The sequence below is a fragment of the Sceloporus occidentalis genome, unplaced genomic scaffold (genome assembly GCF_023333645.1).
Source record: "Sceloporus occidentalis isolate IW3139 unplaced genomic scaffold, rSceOcc1.0.p SCAF_54, whole genome shotgun sequence".
NCBI lineage: Eukaryota > Metazoa > Chordata > Lepidosauria > Squamata > Phrynosomatidae > Sceloporus > Sceloporus occidentalis.
In genome coordinates, this window is record NW_028317034.1 from 3218379 (window position 1) to 3244778 (window position 26400).

Consider the following 26400-nt stretch of genomic DNA (forward strand, 5'->3'; position numbering starts at 1 on the left):
TTTCTGTAGTTAAAATGTAGGTTGTGTATAGGATTGTCACCAAAATGTAACTATAGTGAGCGATTGCTATAGCTTGATGCAGATAGTTACCTCAAGGCAAACGATCTGTGGGGGCAAGCAAACAGATCAAATGTATACATAGGATCCTGATGATTTTGAACCTTTAAATCGTAAACAATCCATATGGTGTTGAGACTCACGGCTTCATCTCTAACCAACTTTTCTGGCTCGATAAATATCACCTTAGCCCTTACATCAGATGTCTAGCTGATAATATATCTGAGGTTTGCTGTGGTTACATCTGGTATCATTTGTGATCAGGCAGATGGTCTCAAAGAATCCATATTCCAAATATTGTTGAGACCCGCTATCACACTTCTATAAATTACAGTTCAATTCAATTTCTTTTGCATCAGATAAAGTGTAGAAGACAAAAAGTTATATTACATGTACCAACTTAATCCATCATAAACGTTCCATAGCTTTTAATTGGCAATTAATATAAGGGTTAGGGTCACAGTTATAACAATGTTTTATGACTAGGACAAAAGTCTTTTGAGTCTTATGACTAAGACAAGCTGAACCACAACTGCAATAAGGAAATGTTTTTTACGGTACCCTTGTCTTTTCAAAGATGGCATGGTGGTACTTTCCCATACACATTGTGGTTGCTAACTTGCTAGTTAATAAAGATAGAAATATAGAAAATATTTTGATTACCTATCAGCTAGTAATGGCACAAAGACTTATAGCCAGGCGAGGGTGCATGTGTACATGTCCACAGAGTCATATGGCCACATAGCCTACCCCGCTCCCAGCAGTGAATACATGTTTCCAGATGACTGGTCCACTTAAAGACCCAGATTGACAAGTGTTTTAACTTACGTATGACTCAATATTAAGCTACTAAACACCAACAAAGACCAGTGTTTAAGTATCTGCCTAATAACCCCCTTCTTCTTTCTACTAAGAAGAATGCTGCAACAGTTATCACTGCAGGCTCAGAATGCCCTCAATATCATAATATCTCATATATTCTTTCAAGCATTTTACATAGGAAGCCGCATCTATACATTGTATTGCACATATCTGCAGCGCCTTACACCATCCATCACAGCCTTCGGTGTTGTCAAAGCTCACTATGTAGTTTTTATAATAGTTTTGAAAGTCAATACTCTGCGGCGGTTGAAATCTCTTCAGAAGGCCATATAGACTGTTGGGCTGAAGATCCTTTATCTGGTATATTTCAGTCATGATATACTCTAGTTTCCAAGTGGGTTCTTTTTTCAAGTTGGCATCTGTTAGGTTTAGGTAATAACCATGTAGGTCCTGAAATACGCAAACAAAAATCTGTTGCGATCAACTCCGTTTTCTAATCCTCAAAAGGAAATGGTAAACTAATGAACTTTCATATACTTTACCTATAAAGTCATCAAGGGTGTCATAAAAAAGCTGAGTTTAAGGCAGTTATTTATAATCCATGTTAAACATTTTATCAAACACTTTTTTATAATTGTCTACAAAGAGGACAAATATAAAAGTTGGGGTTTGTATCTTGGAAATCACTTGTTCTCAAAGCCTTTGTAGTAGCTGAATGATATTATGAACAAGATGTGATGGGCGCTGACAGTATATAAAATCTTCTGCTATTATGCCAGTGTTGCCCATGGACTCTTTAACACTTGTTTAATAATAACTGGGTAAGCAAATAAAGACTGTGTGATATGCAGTAGGGATGATAAAAGTGATGGACATGATACATAGCCACTTGGCATTGCTACTGTGTGTCCTGTGTGTATAAAGGAAAGGGTCGTAAGAGGCAATTCGCTCACCGTCTTGAATGTCGATAGTTGTAAGCAAAAGCTGGCACGCACACAATTGGGGGTTTGTATAGTAAATAGGAAAGTATAAAAATGTTGCACGACACACACTAGGCGCAGAATACTGAACTGGAAGGATTCTGATAATAAAAGACCAAGATAAATTATACAATAGGTCTATATAAATTGATTCTGGTGGAAAGTGTGAAAATTGGTTTTATCACACTAGTAACCAATGGAATTGGCCAATCAGCAGATACCATTCTCACTTATATTAATTGAGAAATTGTCCACATTATTCTCTTTTATTAATTGATTCAATATTATGAATGTGCCAAAAAATCATGTTAAAGTTTGTTGTTCCTTTTTATCCAGATTTAGAGCCCATGATCTTTACTTACCAATAGATTATAGGATCCGGTGTCATACTGATACAACCTGAAGCCTGGGTTGTTGGATTCTTTCTCCGACGCAGATTTAATTGGTGTTACAGCTGGAGCCACAAATACTGATCCAACAGGCTTTTCTGAATAATAACAGATATATTCATAATTAAAAGCAAGCAAAACATAGCAGTTATGGTATTTTGCTCTAGAGTGCTATAGATTTGTAACCAGAAGATCGTTTCATAATTTCTACTCCACTAGCGGAATAATCCAAATATGGTCATGCACTTGTATAAGATTTTATAAAATATAACATGGATCAGGATTTTAGTCTGGTCATTTTTCTGTTATTGTGATACTGTAAATCTGAAAATCTGACCACACTAAAAATATATACATCATTCAGGGACATTCGAGGAGACTTTAGCATAGTAAGGAGGTTAAGGTAAGTGCTGTAAGAGGATAGAAGTTTGGCTGGGTGGAAAGGCAGCATATTGTCAATTTCCACAGCCACACGCTGCATGTTTCATGAGTAATTAAAAATATAGCTGAAAAGGACAGACGTGAATAATATTTGATCTTCATATTAAACACTTGCTGCCAATACTTTTTACATGGGCAGGTCTATTCACTAATGAGCAAGCGCTTATGGGTTGGCAAAAAAAGTTAAGTTAAAAAAAAAAGCAGATAGCTTCAGTAATCTGTGAGTTTCCTGTAACTTTATATGCAAGCTGCAACTTTTTTCCAATTTGCAAACTTCATCAGCATCTCCCAATGTATTCAAGTCCAATGAGCCCAATGAAGTCAATAGAGATGCAATACAGGCTTCTAACACTAGGGGCTGCTTGTGCACAAGTTTCTTTTTTCAAGCTCGCTTTTTTTTTTAATGGTCTCTTACGATGGGCCAGAAATTGAGAAGCCACTGCTTCATGGATTAATCGCTGGTTGTCCTTGACTGTAACTCGCAAAATTTAAAATCGCAGGCAGCTTAGTGAATCTGTGACTTTTTTGCGATTGTTAGCATGCAAGGGCACGCAAAGAAAGTCAAGTGTGGTCAGATGAGTTAAGCCTTAACTCAAGTGACCACTACACGTCCATTCCTGTGGTTACATTTCTGAGGTTGTCCAATGCACAACATTGTAGTAATATTACATATAGTTATTTTTTTTAGTTACTGGCTTCAAGGTCAATACGCTTTTTCATAGGTTGTACAAAATATCAGCCAAATCTTATAAGCAAAAATTGTAATGATGTCAGATAGCCAGGTATATTACATGAGACTGCTTTATATATATATATATATATATATATATATATATATATTATTGGGGTGGGATTTAGGGGGTAGTTACTTAAGGGGTTGTAACACGAGGCTTAGGGACATTTTGCAGTCATGTTACCTTGTGTTGTTTGTCCCTCCCTCCCTCCCTGTTTATTGTGTTATGTTGGGGTATTTGTGTTATGTTGGGGTATTTATTCTGTCACAGCCAGGTGGGTAGCTTACCAGGCATCTAGGGTGTGTGAATGCTCTGGGGGAGAGAATTTGATGGGAGGTTCCCGGTAGGTGGTGTTGGGAGCCTCAGGTTTGAGTTTGGCATCTTAGTATGTCCGTCCCTGTGTGGTGGTTCCTAGTTTGCCTGGTAGGCTTTATGGTTTTTGTTAGTTATTTATGTTTATTGATGTTATTTATTATATTTATGTGTTCAGTTGGTAGTCTTTGACCTGTTAATGCAACAAGGTGTTGGGCCTAAGGTTGTGTGGCATTGACTTGGTTAATAAAGAAAATTGGCTGTGGCCTTTTCAACCCAAGTTCCATGTGTCTGTCATTATTGGGTTAAAGTTAATTGGGTGGGGGGCTTGAGCTGGAGATCAAGGGTACTTCAGTCATGAGAGTGGATACAAAAATCAATAGAAGTGTCTGATGATGTCTATGTTTATGCTTTCAAGTCTTTTCAAACACAGAATTTAGAATCTTACCATTTTCATTAAGAAGCACCATAATGCTGTCTCGGTGAGTATGACCATAAAACTGACCGGCGATAACATCACTGTAGTTTCTGAAGATTTTAACCAGTTTCTCATTAAAATCCCCCCTCATTGCAGGTGTATAGGGTACAAACGCCAGGTATCCAATGGGCACATGAGCAATAATGTACACCTGCACAAGATAAGGAAATTTATTTTCAACTAACATGCCTATCATCTACTATCTCCACTTAGCTCCCTTGACCAACCAAGTATCTCCTAGATCAGTGATTCACAACCTGTCTGTAACCAACTATCTCCTGACATCTTCAGCTAGGTACATGCAATGTATAACAAACAGTAACCCCTAATAGCTGGAATTAAAGTCTTGTGTACCTTCATACCCAGAAGAGGTAGACCAAAAGGTACAAGGCAAAACTGTTCTAGATGTTCTAGATTGAACTTTTTTAACTTTCTTTGTTTCTTGCACTTGTGTCAGGTTTAAGAAACCCACCTTCAGGACATCATACCTTTTCGTTGTTTTGACGAGATGCTGCCAATGTCTCCTCAAGCCAATCCAACTGACCAGCTGGGTCACTTATATTTAGAGTCACTTTGTTAGGACTGTAGTATAAGTTGGTGTTCAGACTAATGATCCTCAGAGGAAGTGCAGTAGGGCTTGATTTGTAGATCTGCGAGTAGTATCCCCCTGTATAAAGTGAGCAATAAAGGAATTTCTAATAAAGTAATTATTATATACAATAAAGTATTAGTCAGGTCTAAGTTGTACCGGTAATTGCCCTAATTTTATTAATATACATGCACTCATCATAACTAGTATTACTATATTATGATCATTCTGCTTTGTTTTTTTGGCTTTTAAAAAAGTTCACATTTCTCTAAGATTATGCACAAGATGATACAGGTCAGACAGTTATTTCACACATGAGCACAATGCTTACATTAATAAAGCTTATATTTTATATTTTTATGTTTTGGCTTCATGTTTATATTTAGCTGTTGCAGGTTTTGAGTTGGGAGTCACAATCTATCCACTCTAATGTAAATTCTTCAAGTAAATTCGTAATTTGAATTTAGTCATTTAATATTATTTACTTTTGATTAGTTAAAGGGTATCCGAAAGGAATACCATAACAGATACCGTAAGTAATTATTACAATGACATTTGATTTGAATTGTGTTGAATGGACAGAGCGGTATAATGAAATTAGGGATAGGGTTAATACGGTATGAAGTGAGAGGGACAATTAGTAAGATAACATGTGGACAAGATGAAGAAGTTGAGATGTGTTCCCTGAGTTTGAAATGTAAAACAGTGAGTAAGGAGGCACCTGAGACATATTGAAGATTAATTCAATAGGTGCAATAATGAAGTGTGATAGAGGCAGAGAGAAAGACATCAAAATTGGTTACACACTATAAATGGTGGAAAGAGAATATCAAATTTTAAATAATAGCAAGAATAATGTGTGAGATGCTTTAGAGTATAAGAGAAAGAAATAATGAGACGCACATGCAAGAGAAGGAAGGGATTTGACAGTACCTGGAGGACTTCAATATTAAATTATAGGCAATACAAAATTGCAGTTTTTCTAGGCAAAATGCCAGTGTTGAAAAAATTAGCATAAGCACTCCATTGCTTTCTACGGTAATTGCTTCACATTTTTCATTGTGCTCCAGAATAGCTCAGTTGTGCCTTGATGAACGTGGCTCTAAAGAATGTCAGGGCATAGACATAAACCAGCACCTACCATATCTAAAACTCTCAAGCAGGTACATGACAGTACCCTGCCTTAAACGTATTTACTTATTTTGCTTTTTTAATTTTTGGGGTTATTAGCTAAAGAGCCATCAAAACAATACTGATAGATAGAAACAACCATATTGGGCATCTTCCTATTATAGTCAAACTTGTTACATGATACACTACCTGCTATGTCTTGTTTAACCACTGCGGAATATAATGGAATAAATAATAATTATAAAGTAGTTAACCTGTTTCTAGAATATGACGTATGTATACCATTCATTCTCTGTAAGATTTTACCAGTGCTGTGCTGGTTTTAGTAGTCACAGAATATATCTTCACCAGTTTCGTTGTTATAGAAGTGCTAGCTCTCTCAGATATAGCCCATGTAAGGTTTAATCAGTAAGCCTGATATCCTTTATTTATTAATGATTAACAAAATGGGGAAACTCTTAAATCACGCAAGCTGCATATTAGTAGGGCATGAGAAGTTCCAGTAATTGCACTCAACAGGAAGGGCTTTAAAATAAAAAAAAAGATAAAATGATGATATATTTGCCTGGTTTTCATATAAGTCAACCCCAGTAATCATTACGTTGTTCTTCCCGTGGTGAAACAAGGAATTTCATAATACTTTGCAAAATACTGAAAAATTTGCAGGTTTCAACATTACTTCTGCTGTACCTTTCCGGAAAGTGGTAAGAGCTTGTTCATTTAGCCAGGGTTTCCAGAACTCTGCCACTGCTGTATATACCTCGCTCCCGTCTACAGGAAATTGATCCTAAAAAATATATATATATATATTTGAAAGCGTAACATGCCATTAATTAAAAAAATATATTGCAAACGATCTGCACATGACATGTATGTTCAGCAACAAACAGTGTGGGCCAGTAAGTCTCATCCCAACTGGCCCCCGGGAAAAAAACGCTGTTAAAGCATGACGTGGGCAGCTTATCAGACAAAATCCCATTGTTTTTCCAAAGCACCGTTATACTCAAGTACATTTTTAGCAATGACTTGCGATAGTGTTTCAAAACTTAGCAACTTGCGCAATTATTAGGACAGTTAAGTATAGGTCATTTTAAAATTCTATTCCCAGATATTTCAGTGCGTATTTTAAAGAAATAAGGAAGTAGCGTACTTATATGACAAATTAACTTTTACAGAATGTGACAAACAGTGTCTGGAAACTGTTAACCATCTCTTGTCTAGATCATAAATCTAAATTAACCACAAAAAAAATATGACCATCGTAATATTATCTATGTTACTACACAAGAGATGACGCAACCAAGCTTTAGGTACATTTCAGGCACTTAAACGGTAAAATCACTGGCCTTATTGACCATTGCACCTAAAGGGTTATTGATAGCAGAATTCTATTGTACTTTTTAATGGGGCAGAAGTCAGGTCCCAAAATAAATAGCGCTGTGCCACAATCTATGGTCAGTCTATGGTCAAAGTAAGTCAACATGGACCTTCATGCTACGCATGCATGTCTGTGAAAACATGATAAGTATGTCTTTTCATGTATTTAATTATAAACATTTATACTTAAGCTGATACAGTGCTAGTTAGCCTGACTCTGATAAAATTCATTGAATTCATTCAATGATAATGTTATGAAAACAATAACCTGGCCAGTATTGTTTTTCTTGGAATGGTGGCACTCCTGTAGTGTCTTTAATCTTGCCTCATAGCAGTGTAGGAGGAGGTTATGTTTCACTAATTGCAGCCCTTGCCAAGTGTCTGTGACACAATTTCGTCTGGAGGTAGCCTTGAGTCCATAAATATAAAGTTGGTCAATACCTGGGGCCAGTAGTCATGGTTACCAAGTGCGGGGAATACAGGCAAATCAGGTAAAAGGCTGCGGATGGTAGTTGTCATGTTACCAATAACATCAATTACGATTTTGGTGGACAGTTCATTCACTGGTACATGAGGAGGGCTGTCACTGTAGGAGAGACATAAAGAGAAGATGGGTTAATAATTAAGCAAAACACAAAATCTACCAAAATTCAAGGATATGGCCTACAAAAATGGGAAACACAATCAGTGAATAGTTTTGAGCTTTTACATTGTGGAATTACATTCCTAGACTTGGGCTGCCATATTTCTGGGAAACAATAGATCATTAACTTCTTAATGGTTATTTGCTTTAACCTGCTTGGAAAATACTGCCTGGTTAACTATCTAAAAGCCTTGTAAAAAAGGGTTGCAAACAAGCCATCTTTTATGCGCATAAGAAATACATATCTCACCTGAACTAGGAATAGTATTGCATGTTTTTAAAGAAACAGAAAACAATTTTTTTTCTACCAAATATCTATATTTCTGTAATAAAATATTAGGGTTCATTCGCAAACATCTCACGCAGCACCGTACAACATACTACCCCAACACTTCAGGTGTTGGAATTGTGATACCTGTTTTGGGGGGGAGGCAGGAGGCAGAAGTGGGCACGTTGATACATTTGCTAATCCACCTTACCCAAAGTGCCACCTTGCAGTGTTTAGAGGGTCGTTAGGTGGCCATGTGGAGCTACAATGGACGTCAACCCTGTAACTGCACAGACCTCTATTGATTTTACACCTCCTTGGTCAGTTGGAGAGGAGTTCACCAATCCCTTGAGTAGCTACTTGGAACAGCGAGGCAGTGCCTGAAAACGGTGACTGTCCCACAAAAACCATGATTGTTGGGAGGTATGCTACTCGAACCCCTGACTGACAATAATATGAGTTGTAGCTCAACAAATACTCGCAAGACCTGCTCTGTAATAAACAACTTGTGAGAACAGCTTTCATGCTATGCTATGACTCATTACATATTAACTTTTATGATTGGATTCTTAAATGCATGTATGTGACGTGCAGAAATTAAATTATGAGTCAGTGTACTTATTTTCAAGATACGCATTTATCTGCATGCCTTATACAATTTCCCAACCACCTCTTTTCTCACCCCTTTTTGGTTTCTCTTTCTTTTTGGTGAATGTTGGTCTAATAAAATGCCCCTGACACCATCAGGGCCGGCCCGACAATGGAGCTGAGTGGGGCAACCGCTCCAGGCGGCACTTTTGAAGGGGCGGCACTTTGCTGCCCCAAGCCCTTTTTTTTTTTTTTTTTTTTTAAAGCGAAAGAGAGAGAAAGGGGCGCGAGTGGTTTTCGCTTACCAAGCTGTCAGTACCCGCTCGGCGCCCCTCTCTCTCTCCTCTGCGGCGAGTCTCCCTGTTCGGTCTCGGTACCGGCTTGTAATGCTGAGTGCCGGAAGATTTCCGGCGCTCAGCATTACAAGCCGACACCAAGACCGAACAGGGAGACTCGCCGCAGGACTGCTGAAAGGTAAGTGCAAGGGGGGCGGCAGGGACGGAGGGAGAGGAAGGGTAGATAATGGGGGGGGGTGGCATTTTAAAATTCGACCCAGGCGGCATTTTGCCTTGGGCCGGCGCTGTATAGAATAATGTATATTAGAGTCCTTTAACCCCTTAAAGACCAGGGCTTTTTTTTTCTCTATAGGACCAGATCAATTTTTGTTTTGCGATGTTTATCTTTAATAGTTATTTCCCTCTTTCTCATTTGCTATACCCACACAATTTCTTTATCTTTTTATAACCATATTCATATGTGTAAGTCATTTTATTTTTTTTTTTAAAGAAAATCACATTTATTCACAGATTAGTGTGCATATAAATAATCCACAGCAAGAATAAATGTGAAAAAATAACTTCTTGATTTAAAAAACTGGGGGGCTGCAAAATCTTCTTTCTTTCTCCATCATCCAAAATTTCTTGCCACTGATTGGCTGCCTGAGTTGTCAATCAGCGGCAGCAAGGTACTTTGCAATGAAATCAATGGGAGTCTGATTGAGAGCTTACGCAGATAATTAGTGACAGGAAAGTGCTGCCATTGAAATCATTAGTTAGACTGTGAACCTAACATATGCATTAAAAGTGCCTACGTTTTAGATCGCTTACCCAGTCCAAATCATAAAGTCTGCTTTTTGGTGAGAGTCTTTTACGTGTTGAATTGCTGATAAGATGAGTTGATAAGGGGAATCACATAAGAAGTCTCCAAAAACACCAGGATTCGAGGCCTTGGCTCCCTTAGACGACAGGCAGACTTTGGAGCGATCGCCAGTGATGTGATACGAAAAGTCCAGATGTAGGTCAGTAATATGCCAAAACTGCCCTGTAGACAAACCATTGAACATAAACACTTTTAACTGTTTTATGATTCCTGAAGTGTCCTACTTAATAGTTATTATTAATCAATACTTATCAATTTTAATTATTATCAATACAAAATCAAGCAACCCATGTTGGTGCTATGTGTAGGCCTTTGCATGAACCAACATGACTCTCCAAAAAAAAAAAATTCCTAAAAGCAAATAAACTATGCTCCATTTCCCTTTCACTTAGTGGATGTATGTTAGAGTTATAGAACAGGTTATACTGCCTTATCATCTTAATAATTCATAGCTTCCTGATTTCACATGACTTAAGAATGTTCCAGCTGCCAGACATAACTCCTAAAAAATGTGAGGATTTATAATGCTTCCCAGTTAGCTGCTTTATCGCTGTGTAAAGGAAAATAAGTATGCTTTAATGAAAAGTGGACAACAAAATCATTGTAGAAGAGCTACCTTTTAAGTTCTTTGTTCATATTACAGAGAAAAAAAAAATCTTTGATGCTGCTCAGGTGTCCCTGTTTAGGAGGAGCAGTCCCACTTTGTAATCCAAATCTCTTCCTCGTTCTTTTTTTTCTTCCCTCAATGTCCCTTTTATATATGTGAATGTTATAAGTGTATTGTTTTCTCCTAAAATTCACAATAATTTTATATAAACAACAGAAAATATGGTTACAACTGAAATTGTATAAATGTTTCCTAATTCATGTTAATTCCAAACATGCACAGAATGCCAGCGTCAGATCTGCCTGCATTCTTTTACCTGCGTCTCCATTGTTTCCCGGATAATCTTGGGGATCCACTGGCAGAGCCCAAACAACCAGTGGGGCAACAAGTACTAACCAGACAGAAACCGATCTCATCTTCAGGCTCGAACAGCGTGAACAGCTCTGTGATCTGTGTACAGCTATTCGTGTGTCATATACAGGACAAACTTCCTTGTTTACGCTTGAACTTCTCAAATTACACGGAGCTGTTAAACCTGGATTTTGTTTTTCCTACCAGCGTGTCCTCAGTGATACCTGCTTCCCAAGAGAGTTTATAATTTCGAAGTATCCCAGCTACATATTTCTTTTTAAATGTCACTGAACTTATTGAATAATATTACCATATATAATTATATGAAAAATGACATCACACTGAACACTTTAGGTAGATATGAACCTTTCAAAGTTGGCTAGTGGGAGGCACTAAACCAACAAGTAACATTTAATTGTCAAAATAGGGACATTTGTGAAAAGCCCTGACTCTATTTAGCAGTCAGGGCGGCATGTGGTTGTGGGGATAGAGGGGTCAAGTATAGGTCAGGTTGTATAACAGCTTAGGGTTGAGGTTACATAAAAAGAAAAAAAAAAAAAGAGAGTGTAGAAGCTTCTGGATGCGCTCGCGCTGCTTAGTTGGCCGCGCCCCTTTTGTGCTCGAGGGAAGCTCGAGCCAGTTAGTTTAACCACGCTTTTGTGATAAAAAAAAAAAAAAAGTTGTAGGAGAAAGAGGGTGAACCAGTGGTATTTTTGACTGTCCTGGCTTTAGGGCGGATGGTCTTTGAGTATTTTGTATGGTGGCACTCTGGGGCTTGGGCCAAGAGTGTATTATGGTTATAAGGTTTATGTTGATATTAAGTATTCGGTTTATGTTACAATGTAAGCTAAATAAAAGACCACGGCCTGTTTTCTCCAGTTCAAGTTGTCAGTGTCTTTATTTATTTATTGAGTTTTGAAGTAAGGTATTTTATTTATATATAGATATCGCTTACAATCACATGTGCCAAACTTTCAGGGCTACCTAAGGTTTTTGTTTTATTGTTACGTTTTGTTACTTAACCTTCAAGTGTTTGCATGCCTAGGCTTGCAACTGGAGTCGAGTCAGTGTAGTTAACCTTTAGTTAACATCAAGTTAACATCAAGAGGTCGTGGATTGGGACAGCTGATTAACACACCAGTTGAGTGTGTCCATCTGTGTGTAAGTGCAATCACTCTGTATTTATACATATATGAAGATACCATCCCATTTTGGTCTTTTTTTCCTTTCTTCACTTAGATCACTATGAATTGAGATAAGCTTGAAAATCACAGAAACACTGTGAGTGCAATTATTGAAGTGAAAATACATCACTGTTGTGTTTATTGCTGCACTTATATTTTTGTTTTTGTTTTTTCCCTTGCTTCTGTATTTATTGTACACGAGCGCCCCTAGGTGGATATAATTTACTAAACAAACACAGCCCGGAGAAGATCAAATCATGTTTTATTGGCGTAATATCATGGTCAAATCATGCACCTGTTATTTTCAGTATAGCTGAGCAATTAAAAATTGTGAAAGAAGGCAATTAGAGAATAAACGACTTATTACTTTCTTGTGTAAAAACAAAAGAGCTTATGAGCCATGAGTTAAAAGAGTATTTTCAGATAAACGATTTACCACAGACCCCAGTCCAAAAACTTTGGGAGGCCCACAAGGCAGTCCTACAGGGCAGCTTCATTCCCCACGCTTCATATGTACGAACAGAAAGAGAAAACCGCTGGAACATGTTGATACAACAATAATGCGCCTTAGAGACTTTACATAAAGCCCAAATCACAAGAACATGCTGCAAACAGATGCAAACTATTATAAAGCAAAAATTTGCAGACATCCAATTCTATCATACACAGTTGATGCTTACAAAGCTAAACAAAATTACTACACAAAAAAAAGAAAATAGAGACTTAGCTGGCCAGGGCGTTGAGGAAAAGAAAAGCCAAGGTAGCCACTATCCTTCTATAGTCACCCAAGCTGCGGAGAATATCCTCAACCCGGCAGATATTCCAAATGCCTTTGCAGATTTCTATTCTAGCCTTTACAATCTGAGAGCGGATCAATCCAAGCACCAACCATCGCATGAAAACAGCTTTTTAAGTAAGATAAACCTCCTACAAACCTGGAAAGCCAAATAAGACACATTGACAGCTCAATTTTCAGAAACAGGTTGCCATAAAGAGTTTGTCCTTACCTAAAGTCCTGGACCCATATGGGTTTTCAAATGTTTATTGTAAAAGAATTTCCAACATTCTCTCATCATACCTGGTTACCTTGTTCAACTCCTGCAGTAATCAAGGGAAATGTCCTTGCTCGATGCTTCCGGCCCATTTCAACAAGGCCTCATACTTCATTATGATCAAGTAGGCTTCATCAAAAGCAGACAGTCTACAGACAACAACAGGAAATGTATACATTTGTTACATGATGCACATTCATTCTCTGGATTCCTAGATCCTTTCGATCATCCCTTTGAACACATTGGAGAATCATAAGGAGAGAATTCTCAAGGTGGAAGATACTGATCGCACCTAAACAACCTGCCTGGGCTATCTTTGTACCCAGCTCGTCAGTGCAATCTTTGTCCCCAAACAACTTGTCCGTGCCATTTTTGTCAGTTCCACAATAAAGATTAGCTGTGCCATCTTTGCCACAAAACAGCTTGTCAGTGCCCCCAAACATATTGCCTGTGCCATAGTTGCCACACAACAGCTTGTCAGTACCCCCAAATAGTCTGCCTGTTGTCAGATGTGTTATTTTGGGTTACTTTCACTGCTTAGCCACCTTGTTGAACTGATGTTCATGAATAGTGTTTGGCTGGATGAACCATTCTATGGTTTACCACAGGCAGTATGATAAAGAGTTTGGCTATTTGTCTAGTATATTGGGCTAAGATTACAAATCTAGAACGCATACAGTTTGAAAACATATTATGCAAAAATTAGAACTGTTTTAAAAATGGAAATAGCACAATATTTTTTATCTGATACTAGCAATACAAAAATATTAGTGGGAGTTCCATTTTATTATTTGAACAGTCTTAAGATCAGTTTATTTCTCGTTAGTGGACGATACAGTACCTCTTGACACTGGTGGAAATCCATATATACCTTTTTTTAGTGTGTCTATACTTAACCCAAACAATTATCATACTTATGGGCATGCAACGTATATTATTTGTATAAAATGACATTATCTTAACGCACCAGTTGAACATATATATATATATATATATATACATATATATATTTATGTTCAACTGGTATGTCCACTTTATCATTACTCTCTGGGGCCTAAGTAGCTGCATAATCCACTTAGGGTATCCCATATGAGATCCCTGTCAGAGCTCTTCATCCTATTGAATATCAGTTGCTTACACACTGACTTATGGTAGATAGGAGGTCCTACAGTGCATCTGCAGAGACTGCAACAAGGTGGGATGAGCATAGGGGCTCCATTAACCTCAATTCAAGTCTTGATAACATTTCAACGGGTTTCTTCAAAAGTGTATTGTTTTTCAGCTGCCTACTCTCAGCCCATTTAATGCTAAACCTGCCCATCTCAACATCTATCCCCATACCCACATGAAGCCATTCCCCAAAACAGGGAGAGCTCTTGGAGGCCTACCATGGCAAGTATTTATATGTGAATGTACGTTCAAATGACTCTTAAGTGGGTTGGGTAAAAAGTCTAAATGGTCATATTTCCTTCTACATCAATATTACTTCCTCATTATAACAGGCAGATGCCTGTTTTTTTGTGTTTATATTACAACTCTTTACTGATGTTTTTGGTAACATAACCAGATGTTCTGGTGGCACTTAGGTTTAGAACCTAACTCTTAGTAGATGTTAATGAAATTTTAGGTGTATCTCTTTTTTTTTTAAATGATCTGTTTAATGGTTTTCAATTATGTGTTAAAACAGACTGTGAATTTAAGTTAAGCATGAAGAAAAAAACGTATTACATGTTATATTTCATATGCAAAACAGTACAGTACATGTTTTTACAAAATTCCATATGGACATTTTCTTTAAATCATAAAGTAAAATGTAATGTCATTTGGCTTTATCAATCCTCCAAGTGATACTTCACAATATATTTTGCAGAGAACATGTACACCTCTGAGTGTTTGTCATAATTTATCCATAACTCATATTCCCTTTAAAATTTGAGATGTGCAAACCAGGACACATTTGATGAGGAATGTGGGAGTGGGCAGGGGTCTGGGTTGGTTCCTACCTTACACGAAGAGACAACTCATTGCACTCACATTCAGAGGTGGCCATGTGGGAGTTACTATATGCTATAACAGCACACACCTACATCCATTTTACAGCTCCCTGGGACAGTCAGGGGAGATCAGAGGAATTTAACCGCTTAAGGACAATGGGCGGTTGCCAAACCCATTGAAAACAATGCATTTTGAGCCCGTACATGTATGGGCTTTGTCATTAAGGGGTTAAAAAAAGAGATAATCCCCCTCAGCAAATAATGATGATTTACTTCTGGGGGTAGACACAGAAGTCTTTACAAAGCCAGGGCCCATAGTCAGTAGGGAAGAGGCTGGCTGTCAGGCCTCTCCAGTGGCCCCAGTGATGGAGGGTTCCATCACACAGTGCGTGTGCTGATGTTGCCTCCAGACACAGTTTGGAACTGTGGAGTGAGTGATTGTACACAAGATAGGCGATTTTTATGTGCTACGTGGTTCAGCACTCGACGGCCCTTCTCTGTGGGTGTATCTGGTTTACCACTACTCTGTGGATGAGCTGTTGTTATTCCTAGATTCTTCCACTTAACAATTATAGCACTTACAGGGCAGAATTTCACAAACTGTCTCCTGGCGAAGGTAGCATTCTATGACAGTGCCACATTTAACCCCTTAAGGACCGGGCTCGTTTTTTCTTTTTGTACCCTGGGCTTTCTTCAGATACCATTATTTTGATCGTATCATCTTATTTACTATAAAAAAAACATGGTGAAAAATTGAAAAAAAAACACATTGTATGACTTTTATTTGAAAAATCTTTTACTCACCTAAAAAAGCAAGTAAAAAAACTAGCTAAATAGATTCTACTACTTGTTATAGGGCAATAAGTACAAGCAGCGTTTTATGATTTCCAAACCTTCTCCTCTTTGGAACATATTTGAAGCCGGTTAACTCAATTTAACCCATTCAAACCATATATTTTTGAAAACTAGACACCCCAGGGTATTTCAAATGCTGTTATTTTAACCCTTTCCATGCAACAGTTATACAACCACACTTTGTCAAACTTTGTAATAGTCATTTTTTTTTTTTTCACAAATTGTACTTTAGTTATAGATATACAGGTTCTGGTATATGTCACTGTCAAACAACACCCCAATGTGTGTTCAGGAACATCTCCTGAGTACAGCGATACCCCACATGCATGGGTTTGTCAGATTGTTTGGCTGGTAAAAGGCTACTTTTGGGGCATGCATAATTCAGGTGGTCATTTGGTCATTCTGCCTCCATCTCCTCTTTGGAATATCTTTGAAGCCGGTTAACTCAATTTAACCCATTCAAACCATATATTTTTGAAAACTAGACAACCCAGGGTATTTCAAATGCTGTTATTTTAACCCTTTCCATGCAACAGTTATACAACCACACTTTGTCAAACTTTGTAATAGTAATTATTTTTATTTTTTTTCCACACAAATTCTACTTTAGTTATAGATATACAGGTCCTGGTATATGTCACTGTCAAACAACCCCCCAATATGTGTTCAGGAACATCTCCTGAGTACAGCGATACCCCACATGCATTGGTTTGTTAGATTGTTTGGCTGGTAAAGGGCTACTTTTGAGGCAACACAGACTTTTAGCATCTGGTCATTCTGTCTCCATCTCCTATTTGGAACATCTTTGAATCTGGTTAACTCAATTTAAGCCCGTCAAACCATATATTTTTGAAAACTAGACACCCCAGGGTATTTCAAATGCTGTTATTTTAACCATTTCCATGCACCCATTATACAACCACACTTTGTCAAACTTTGTAATAGTCATTTTTTTTATTTTTTTTTCACACAAATTGTACTTTAGTTATAGATATACAGGTGCTGGTATATGTCACTGTCAAACAACACCCCAATGTGTGTTCAGGAACATCTCCTGAGTGCAGTGATACCCCACATGCATGGGTTTGTCGTGTTGTTTGAGATTTAAAATGCCACATTTGGGAAGTGTGCTTTTTTTCTCCATTTTGGTCAGTCTGTACCTATGCCCTATCTTTGAGCTCTGCCACTCTACCCCATCAGCCATTTTTTTTATATATTAGACACCCCTTGGGTATTTGAAGTGCTTTTATTTTAACTCTTTGTTGAGATTTTTGAGAAATTTTAGCACTTGCTCCAAATAATAAACTTTATTTTTTTATTTTATTTTATTTTATTTTTTTTAATAATTTAAATATTTTTTTTGCACATTTTGCTGGTACTGGATGGTTCATCTAGTGACATCACTGCATAATTATTTTTAAATGTTAGCACATTTTTTTTATTTTTTTTTTCCATTTTTATTTTATTTTATTATTATTATTTGAATATTTTACTAATCACATTGTGATTAGAAAGCTGGGCTCCATTGACTTGCATGGTTGAATGCAGTACCTGTATTCAACCTGCAAGTGGAGCCAGAGTTCTCTAGAGGGTCTGGAGACCATCTAGCGAACTCTTTCATCTTTATTGTTTTTTTTCCCCGGGCCGCCGCCCATCCAGAGGTAAGTGTTTGGTGTCACTGGATGCCTCTTGATCGAGGCATTCCAGAAACACCATTTAAGTTTAACGCTTTTAAAACGGGCTGTTGACGCCCCGGGGAGGGGCCAGACATGCCCCCCGATGCTGATCTCGGCCTTGCTGAATGCCTCGACATCGAGGCATTACAGTAACACCGTTTAAGCGAAGAAAGTGATCGTTGATCACTTTCTAAGCTTATTTAATTTTTTGACGGTGCAGGACCGTCAAAGGTCATTACATGACCGTTTTTCCATGACGGTCCTGAACCGGAAAAGGTCGTTAAGGGGTTAAAGTCACTGAGCTCTTTAGTATGACCCATTCTACTGTCAACATGCCTATGTGCTTGCTTTTATACACCTGTTAGTAATGGATGTGGCTGAAACGCCTAAATTAAATAATTAAGAGGAACATCCTGATACAATTGGTGATATATTGTGTCTTGCAGAGATCCAAATATTTCACTAGATGGCATTGTTTATCTTCTTACTTGTGTTCTCATTTATTTACCCTGCATGTTGCTCTTTGAAGCAATTCCAGTTGGTGAGATTTGATGACAAAATAAATTTAGTCCACATCCTTGGTGACATATGGTAGACAGGACACTGAATAAATATTAACAAATCATATTGTAAATGTCCATATGAGACCAGCTATTTGTTTTAATCCCTAAAATCAGATGCAAATGTATTAAATAAATAAATAAGTGGCATAGTATCCTCTACCCGAATAAAACACAGTTTATAATTCCAATCGAAAATATTGGATATACAAAGCAATCTCTAAAGCGTGTATATAAGTATATAAATGCAGAAGCCCATAAAGCTTAAAGTAAGCAAAGATTTGCCTGCTATTTGTAGGCAACCAAAGTGTGCACAAATTAAATATTTGTATAACAAGATATTTTCATATTGTGAAGGATCCTTCTTTCGATGCAGCCTGGGCGTAGGAGAGCTTGAGGTTTTTTTAGGTGCCATGAGCGAAATGCTTTGGGTGACCTGTAAGCAAGCAATTGTGAATATACACAGCACAATCAAATATTACTTACACTATCAAATATTAAATGCATCATATTTATTGTAACTTCTGCCCACCTCTGAGTTTTAATTTGTACATACATGAAGGTTGCACCCAAAGACCATGTACGTGACAATACACTAAACATGGCAGGGCAGACACATATAGAGTAGGGTTAAATTTCATAATTAAACTGAAGCAACAAAATCTAAGACACACATTTTCTGGCGCACCTGCATTTCCAGGCTACAACTTCCATGACTCTTGTCATCCTAGCTAAGGCTCATGAGATATGTAGTCCAAAGAATCTCATCACATTTTAATTACAAAAAATATTTATATACATTTCTCTCAGGGTTTTGGCGGTGAGGACACCTTTCATGTCACAATGACTGAGCCAACATGTTAGCAGGTAACAGACAATTTTGCAGCATGCAGGCACCTTTCCAACACCTGTTGCTATGGTAGCTGACATATTGGGCTACCTGCTCAATGCAACGGTCCCTAAAGGCAGTGATGGAAGTGTTTGTTTTTTATCCTTGCAGAAGTACAAAAGTACAGCTGTCACATGGAGCCTGCTTATGATAAGTTTAAGTTCCAGATCTGAGTGTGAGTGGTGCTATAACAGCAGCGAAGGGCTTACACTGTTTAATGGCCCATACAACACCTCAGTGCCAAACTCTGCTACTCCTGGAGATTAAAGTATGGCCTAGTAATTAGCCCTGATTTTTTAAACTAATAAGAGTTCCTAGGTATATTATTGTGCACTATACAGCTGCTGAATACATTAGTAAGTCATGGTGACTATGTGTTCAGGATCAACCAGCACCTTCTACATTGTCGTGGAATGAGTCTCTACCTTCTCTCGCTGACTGCTTCGACATCCCTGTTTCCTTTCCTGCAACAGTACTTCTCCACTGTATCAGCTTCGTAAACCAGGCCTTCTGGACTGGTTTTGCATAAGGGCAAAGCCTCCACACATCAAGTGGACAGCCCCTCCACTGTTGAGACCATGTGGTCGCAGACGGTCCGCCCTCATGCAGAAGCGCTGGGATGCAGACAGCAGAGAAGGTAGGGTGTGAATAGGAGGGAGGGAGAGTAAAAAAGCAACAAAATGTAAACGAAAATGATGATAATGATGATGATGATGGAAAATGGGAGTTATGCTATACCATTGTCTGTGTCTGGCTTATTATATAGTGATTGGAGTATGGTGTACCACCATCAGTGCTGTACCACAGTTAATGCCTGGCTTAGTATATAGTGATGGGAATTAAACTGTACCTAGATCAAGCTGTGAATTTCTGACTCAGTATATAGTTATAGGAGTCATGCTGTACCACCATTAGTGTCTGGCTCAGTATATAGAGATTCTGTACCATCATCTGTGTCTGACTTGCTATATAATTATAGGAGTCATGTTGTAGCACCGTCTGTATCTGGATCACTATATAATGATAGAAGTGATACCACTGTCTGTAGCTCTTAGAAGTGAATAAGAAAGTAAGCTTCCCTGAATGGCAGTTAGCTCATGTGGTCACCCTGTTACCACTAGGCCTTATAGAGAATTGATGTAGGACAATGCACTTGAAAATGTCTAAAATTCTAATTTTTAATCTTCTAATTGGGAATTTGTCCCAGAAAAAAAAACAAAAAATGAATCCACTATTTCTGCTATAAAAGACACTGATGTAAGAAATGAACTGAATGAAAGTACTCCTGTTCTGACACATCACACAAAGGCCTTCTCTATGCTCAGAAAATGCTTTTATGAAAAGGTCAAATCAACAATCCACCTTTCCACCCACGTTTGAATACTATGTACTGTGTTTTACTGTTGTCTCACCACCCCCAGACACTCTTAAACCAAGGTTCTGCATATCGCTCAGCCTGTGTACTTGACAGTGTTAAACAATGTGTGTACAAACTGATGCACTGTGTACAGAGTGTTATTAAATTATACAGTACCACTAGCACTGGCTCAGGGAAGACTGTAGATTTGTGAGCGCATGTGTGGAAAGCACTCTCATTGGTTTCAAGAATAGTCTGACCATGAAGGGGCAGGGCTGCATCTTCTGTGTAAGTGTTTTAAACTTTCCATTTTTGGAAGAATGCACATTAAAATACTCAAATAGTAATTTAATAGAATTATTCTATAGTGGGAATGTCAGGGACATTAAACTGCCCCTTTAATGCTGCCAGTTACTCTAGACTCCAAGGTGGCTATATAAAGAATTGCAAATTAAACACAAAAAAGTTTCAGCAAGTCTCTCAAAAACTTTAAATGAGAGCAGCCCAGAGGACAATTGTCTTACTGCACCCTGGCCAGCCTTCGATTATCCCTGGAGAAAGTGTTGGAAGACTCTGGCATCAGAAGTAAAATTACCTACACGCAAGCATAATACCGTAAGGTAGTCCTGATACTAATGACAAACACACATCCACACGATTTGGAAAAGGAAAAAGGTCTGAGATTATGGGAATAAGAGAAAGAAGAAAAATGCTTGGTTGGGCTTGTCCCATGGGCTAAAATTTACCTGCTTTCCACCTGTAAGAAGACAAGTAGGGTCAAGAGTGTATGCGATATTACTACACTACATCATGGGACATAAGAAGATTGATTTGTACCTCTGTGGAACATCAACTTTAAGTAGAGAGTACTGTAATAACAGTGATGTAACAAGCCTTTACTTACTGTTTACTGTATACTAATTCATCTGCATTAACAGGTATTTCTTGTTACTCAATCATATTTCTTACCTAACTGTAAATAGGACTCAGCTATCCGTAAGAGCTGTATCTATGACATTTTACTAAAGCAGTTTAAGGAGTTATCACTGTGCCTTGCTGATACATCTGTTGTCTACATGTGCTGGAATTACAATTCATTTGTTACGTAATACAGTGTCCCACTTTACTTTTTCTAGCCATATTGCATTTTTAATTATTAGCAGATGCACAGCAACTGCACAGAATGTTAGTCCCAGTTGAGATATAAAAGTCTCATGCAAATGTGTTCTTCTTGCTTATAAATTGATGTATTATTTATAGCCATGAGCTTGTTAGAGGGGTAAACACTCTATAAAGAAGAATAATCTTAATGAGATGTTGTAAAATCATTCTTCCCTAAGGATTGTGCATTCACAAAATATAATTGATGGACAAAACAGATCAATGTCGATATTATTTTTATTTTCATATCAAACAGCTGAAACCACAAACATTGCTACATTGGCTGACAGTGACAAGCACAGAAAATGAAGTATTAACTGCTGTTGATGTAGGTAGCCACTTCTGTCGATAACATCGTTTGGGCTCATATGGAATCTTTCACCTTACTCATTGAAAGGATTGCTAACCAATGACTCTTCTGGAGATGCTGGACTAGAACTGTCCTCGATGATGGGAGTTGTAGTTCACCACCAAAGTTAAGAGTTTAGGATGTCAAGCCCCTTTGGGGATTGTCACACTTTGGAATGATGACATTAAGGCACTGAAAAAAATGGTTGCCTTTATACATGCCCCTCTGTCCCCATTAGCAAACACAAAAGCAGCTCTCAGGATGAATATCAGACAGTGACCTAATTTTGGCATTGGTTGTCGGGCTAAAGTTTAAAAAGAAAGAGGATTTACGGAGACTGAGTTTATTGACATTGTTACAAAAAACAAAGCTATATATTCCATTATCCTAAACACCAACCTCTGTTACCTTTATCACTGTTATCTTTTTAATAAATCCTTGAGTCCAGTTGTGGTAGTATTTGTGGCTGCTGACTATCTGCAAAGTACAAGGATCAGAAAATACCTTCCTTAACATTCTTTCTCCTATAGCTCGAAACCTAACTGAGTTTTAAATGTTCTCTATTTCCAGCTAAAGTAGAAAACACATTTCTGTCCAAAATGAGCAAGAGAACTGAGGGGCTAGTTGATATTATGCCCATACAAAGATGTTGCATAGTCCACACACAGCATTAAAGACATAACCCTGGCTGATTTATTCGTGCTGCTCTGCCTCTCGGTGGATATATTCCTGTGTGATAACCATCTTCAAGTCTCTGACTTTTCTTCAGGAGTTTCAACTGGAGACTCTCCAGAAGATGCTTCTCCACCTTCAGCACCTTCATCTACAAAATTAAAATATCATTAGAATAAACCATCTAAAATCAGAATGAAATAGTCCTGTTGATATGGTTTGTCTCACCAACACTCCATGGATGCTTGGGATTTTAATAACAATTTCTAAAGTTTTGATAAATACCAGAGTTAGATCAATGCACAAGAAAACCTAGGTGCCTGTCTAGGGCATGCATGGGAACTTACCAAGGTAGGCTACCCAGATCACTCCCTATAGAAACTGACCCACGGACAGAAGAAGCAGGGCTTGGTCACAGAGTCTGGGTCAAACCCTGAGAATTGGCAGGTATGGCCCAGGGCCCAAGGAACTTTTGGGGCCCAGCCTAGCAAGACTGGGATCTTGTATAGTATGGGTTAAATAAATAAAGCAATTGAGAAGGGGGTCATAACTGGTACCTTGCATAGGGCCCAATGGAATGTTAGTTTGGCTCTGATAGATACTATACCAGAATGAAGATCCATTACATCCAGTACCCACAATAAGTGCAAAATGTTTCTATTGGCAGAGGCCATGATTTGTACCACATATATCTGTGGGCATACAAGATACAGTCGCGTACCTAAAGGGGGCGGTGCACTCCCGGTGGCACTAATCAGGGGGTTGCCGCGACAGCTGCCTAAGGCAGGCCTGCATCTCACTGCTCTGGCACGCACGCGTGAGAGGAAACTGGTCTGGGGGCTGTCCAATCATCACTGGGGCCACACAGATGTCCTGCTCCGCCTGGGCGGTGAAAGAGTTTTCTCACACAGTGTGCTGGCGCCACAGAAGTGAGCTGCAGGCCCACGTTAGGCGGCATAAACATCTGCACGGCCCCAGTGATGATTGGTGAGGTAAGAGAGGAGAGGTAAAGGGGTGCGGGAGAGTGAATGGGTGAATTAAGGAATTAAGTGAGTAAGTTTTGAGGGGCAGAAATGGGACAGGCAGGCTGTTTAGAAGGGTAGAGGTGGCACAGGGAGGTTGCTTCAGGGGCAAAGGTAGGCTGTTTTAGGGGCAGAAATGGCACAGGCAGGCTCTTTTAGGGTCAGCAGTGGCACAGGCAGATTGTTTTAGAGTCAGAGGTGGCATAGGCAGGTTGCTTCAGGGGCAAAGGTGACAGAGGCAGACTGCTTCAGGGGGGGGGGCAGAAATGGGACAGACGGGCTGTTTAGGGGTCAGGGGTGGCACAGGCAGGCTGTTTAGAGGGGCAGAGGTGGCACAGGCAGGTTGCTTCAGGAGCAGAACTGGGACAAGCAGGCTTCTTCAGGGGCAAAGTTGGCACTGTCAGGCTGTTTCATGGGCAGAGGTGGCACATCCAGGCTGCTTCAAGGGCAGAGGTGTTCAGTAAATGTTATTTAAATGTATTTAATTTATTTATAAGCTAATTCATTTTTTTCAGATTTCTAGTTTTTTTCCAGTTGACATACAGTTTTCAAATTTGTGAAATAAATATTCTTGCCAATATTATTTTTTTGGGGGGGGGTACCACATACACTAGGTACGCCCCTGACAAGATACAGAAATGATTTTAACAAAATAACTTAATAATAATATCTGTATCTTGGTGCATTAGACATATTAACATTCATGGATTTGTGTGACTAATTTGGGTTTGTTAAAATGATTTTTACCATCTGTTCTACTTTATACCGATAGATCACAGGCATTTGAGCATTTTCCTTGAAAACCTTACTTGTTGTAAAGAAATCCTATATTTTAATGCCCTGAATTTCTGAATAATCTAGAATGTAATTTTTGTAACGTAAATATTATTTATGATGTATGCCATTTATGAAAATGAATCAGAAATATCATATTGGTATATGCAACTAGGTAACTTTATCTAAAGGTTTAGTTATTTTATCAAAAGGTTTATTTGTTATTGATGTGAAAGTGGGATGATGTTGCATCCTGTGCTGAAAGAGCCCTTGCTTTTCTGAGAAGTGGCTTTCTGAAGGGTAGGCTTTAGTTGAGGAGTAGGAAGAAAACAGGCAGTGAGTGAACATGGCCAAATGCCGCTCCTGTGCTCAGAGAAAGAAGAAACTGACCTGGAGAGACACGTTTTCACGGAGATACACTTGGTCAAACCTAGAGAGTTCTTGGGTATGGTAATACAGAAATCCTTATCCTCACAATTTTGTTTGTTGCAGCTCCACCTTTTTCCCGCATTCAGCATGCGGCACATGTCCTGAGCAGATTGTTGGTCAAACTGACAAAAGGTATGTAACTCAAGTTGTCCTGATGAAACCTGATAGGGCTCAAAACATATTTCAGCCTTTGATGCTACTATCTGATATCATGCATTGTTAATATATATTTAACATTTGTTAAATCAGATATTTCCAAAACTGGGCATTTCCACAGCATGGCTAAAAGATACCTGGCACTGGTGACATGGGGCCTGCTAATATTACATTTTTTGACATGTCCTGTGCAGCCCATCACCATGTGTGGGTTCAAAAAAACATCTAAATGGGCTGCTACTTGGAGGTTGTTCAACATAGTAAGTAAAGTCATTAAGAAGCTGGGAGGGACAAAATTGACAGCAAAATATTGCAAACAGACCAAGGCCCAGGGAATCAGGGCACACCAGTGTGGAAATAAACCCATATAAAACCAACAAGGCAGGAACATGAGCCATTTGGATGCTTAGTTATTATAATGACCTACTTGCATTACTCTTTGAATTAATTACACCGTGAACAATAGGTGGCATTCCCAATAAATCAGATCTACAGCCATTTCTGATTAAAAAATGCACACACTATAAAATAATAATACAAAAAAATCCCAGGCCCATGTAGACATCAATAGAGACAATGGCTACAGACCCTATACCCTCCTCTCCTTGGGTATAAAAGAATAACACATTTCAAGATGCTTTGCAGGTGGATCATAGGTGTAAAAGGCAGAAGTACATGACCAAAAATAGGCAAAACCCATATTATTGTTACTTATTGATTTAAAAAGCTCCATATTCTGCAGCGCTGTACATCATATTCTATTGATACCACTGCAGATAACCAGTGGTTTCATGAAGTTATCTATAAACCAGTAAATTTACTAAAGTGAGTAAAAGGTTTATAAAGTAAATAGAATTTGTGACCCTACTGTGGTAACAACAAACTGTGTTTTTTACTACCCCTACTTACAGTAGTTGTAACATGACATTACAGTAGCTGTGACATTACCCAAGCTATAGGGTTTTTTTTTATTCCCTTGTGATGAAAATAAGCAAATTTGGCAAAGATGATACATTTATTGGCTAAACTGCATAAAGACTACTTAGGACTCTTATTCAGTGAGAGAAAGTTGCCTTGAAAGTTTGAAATGTAATATTACTCCGTTAAGCAATAAAGGGACTTGTCTTTACCAAATATTTTGTATAGACAATTACTAGAGTTTGGCCAATAATTTGAGACAGATACAGAGACACGTACCTTGGGACAGGGATAGTTCTGCTAGTTTCTGAGGGAGGTCAGCAGTCTCTGCTCCAGCTGGAGATCCAAGGATGTCTGGTAAGGCATTTCGGCGACCGGCTCTCCCTGATGATGCAAAATCTGTGACCCCAGGCTCTACATCAGTCAT

At 38.4% G+C, this 26400-nt stretch overlaps 1 protein-coding gene across 1 annotated transcript; it reads right to left on the bottom strand.

Annotated features, from left to right (window-relative positions):
• Positions 1-990: 990 nt before the first annotated feature.
• On the bottom strand, positions 991-26400 carry LOC149288037 (cyclic GMP-AMP phosphodiesterase SMPDL3A-like). Its single transcript, XM_089492171.1, has 10 exons — positions 26253-26400; positions 22762-22825; positions 21239-21249; positions 9916-10129; positions 7752-7896; positions 6624-6720; positions 4702-4880; positions 4184-4364; positions 2222-2346; positions 991-1329 (listed from the first exon to the last, which is right to left on the bottom strand). The coding sequence occupies exons 1-10, from the start codon at positions 26398-26400 to the stop codon at positions 991-993; spliced, it is 1503 nt and encodes a 500-aa protein (XP_089348297.1).

Excerpts from the sequence above, each read along its gene's own strand:
- LOC149288037 (XM_089492171.1), bottom strand. The coding sequence starts at position 26,400 with ATGACTGATGTAGAGCCTGGGGTCACAGATTTTGCATCATCAGGGAGA. Across the intron at positions 4,365-4,701 it reads CTCGTCAAAACAACGAAAAG|GTGTACATTATTGCTCATGT; the intron begins GTATGATGTCCT and ends TATCTTGTGCAG. Across the intron at positions 1,330-2,221 it reads CCGGATCCTATAATCTATTG|GACCTACATGGTTATTACCT; the intron begins GTAAGTAAAGAT and ends TGCGTATTTCAG.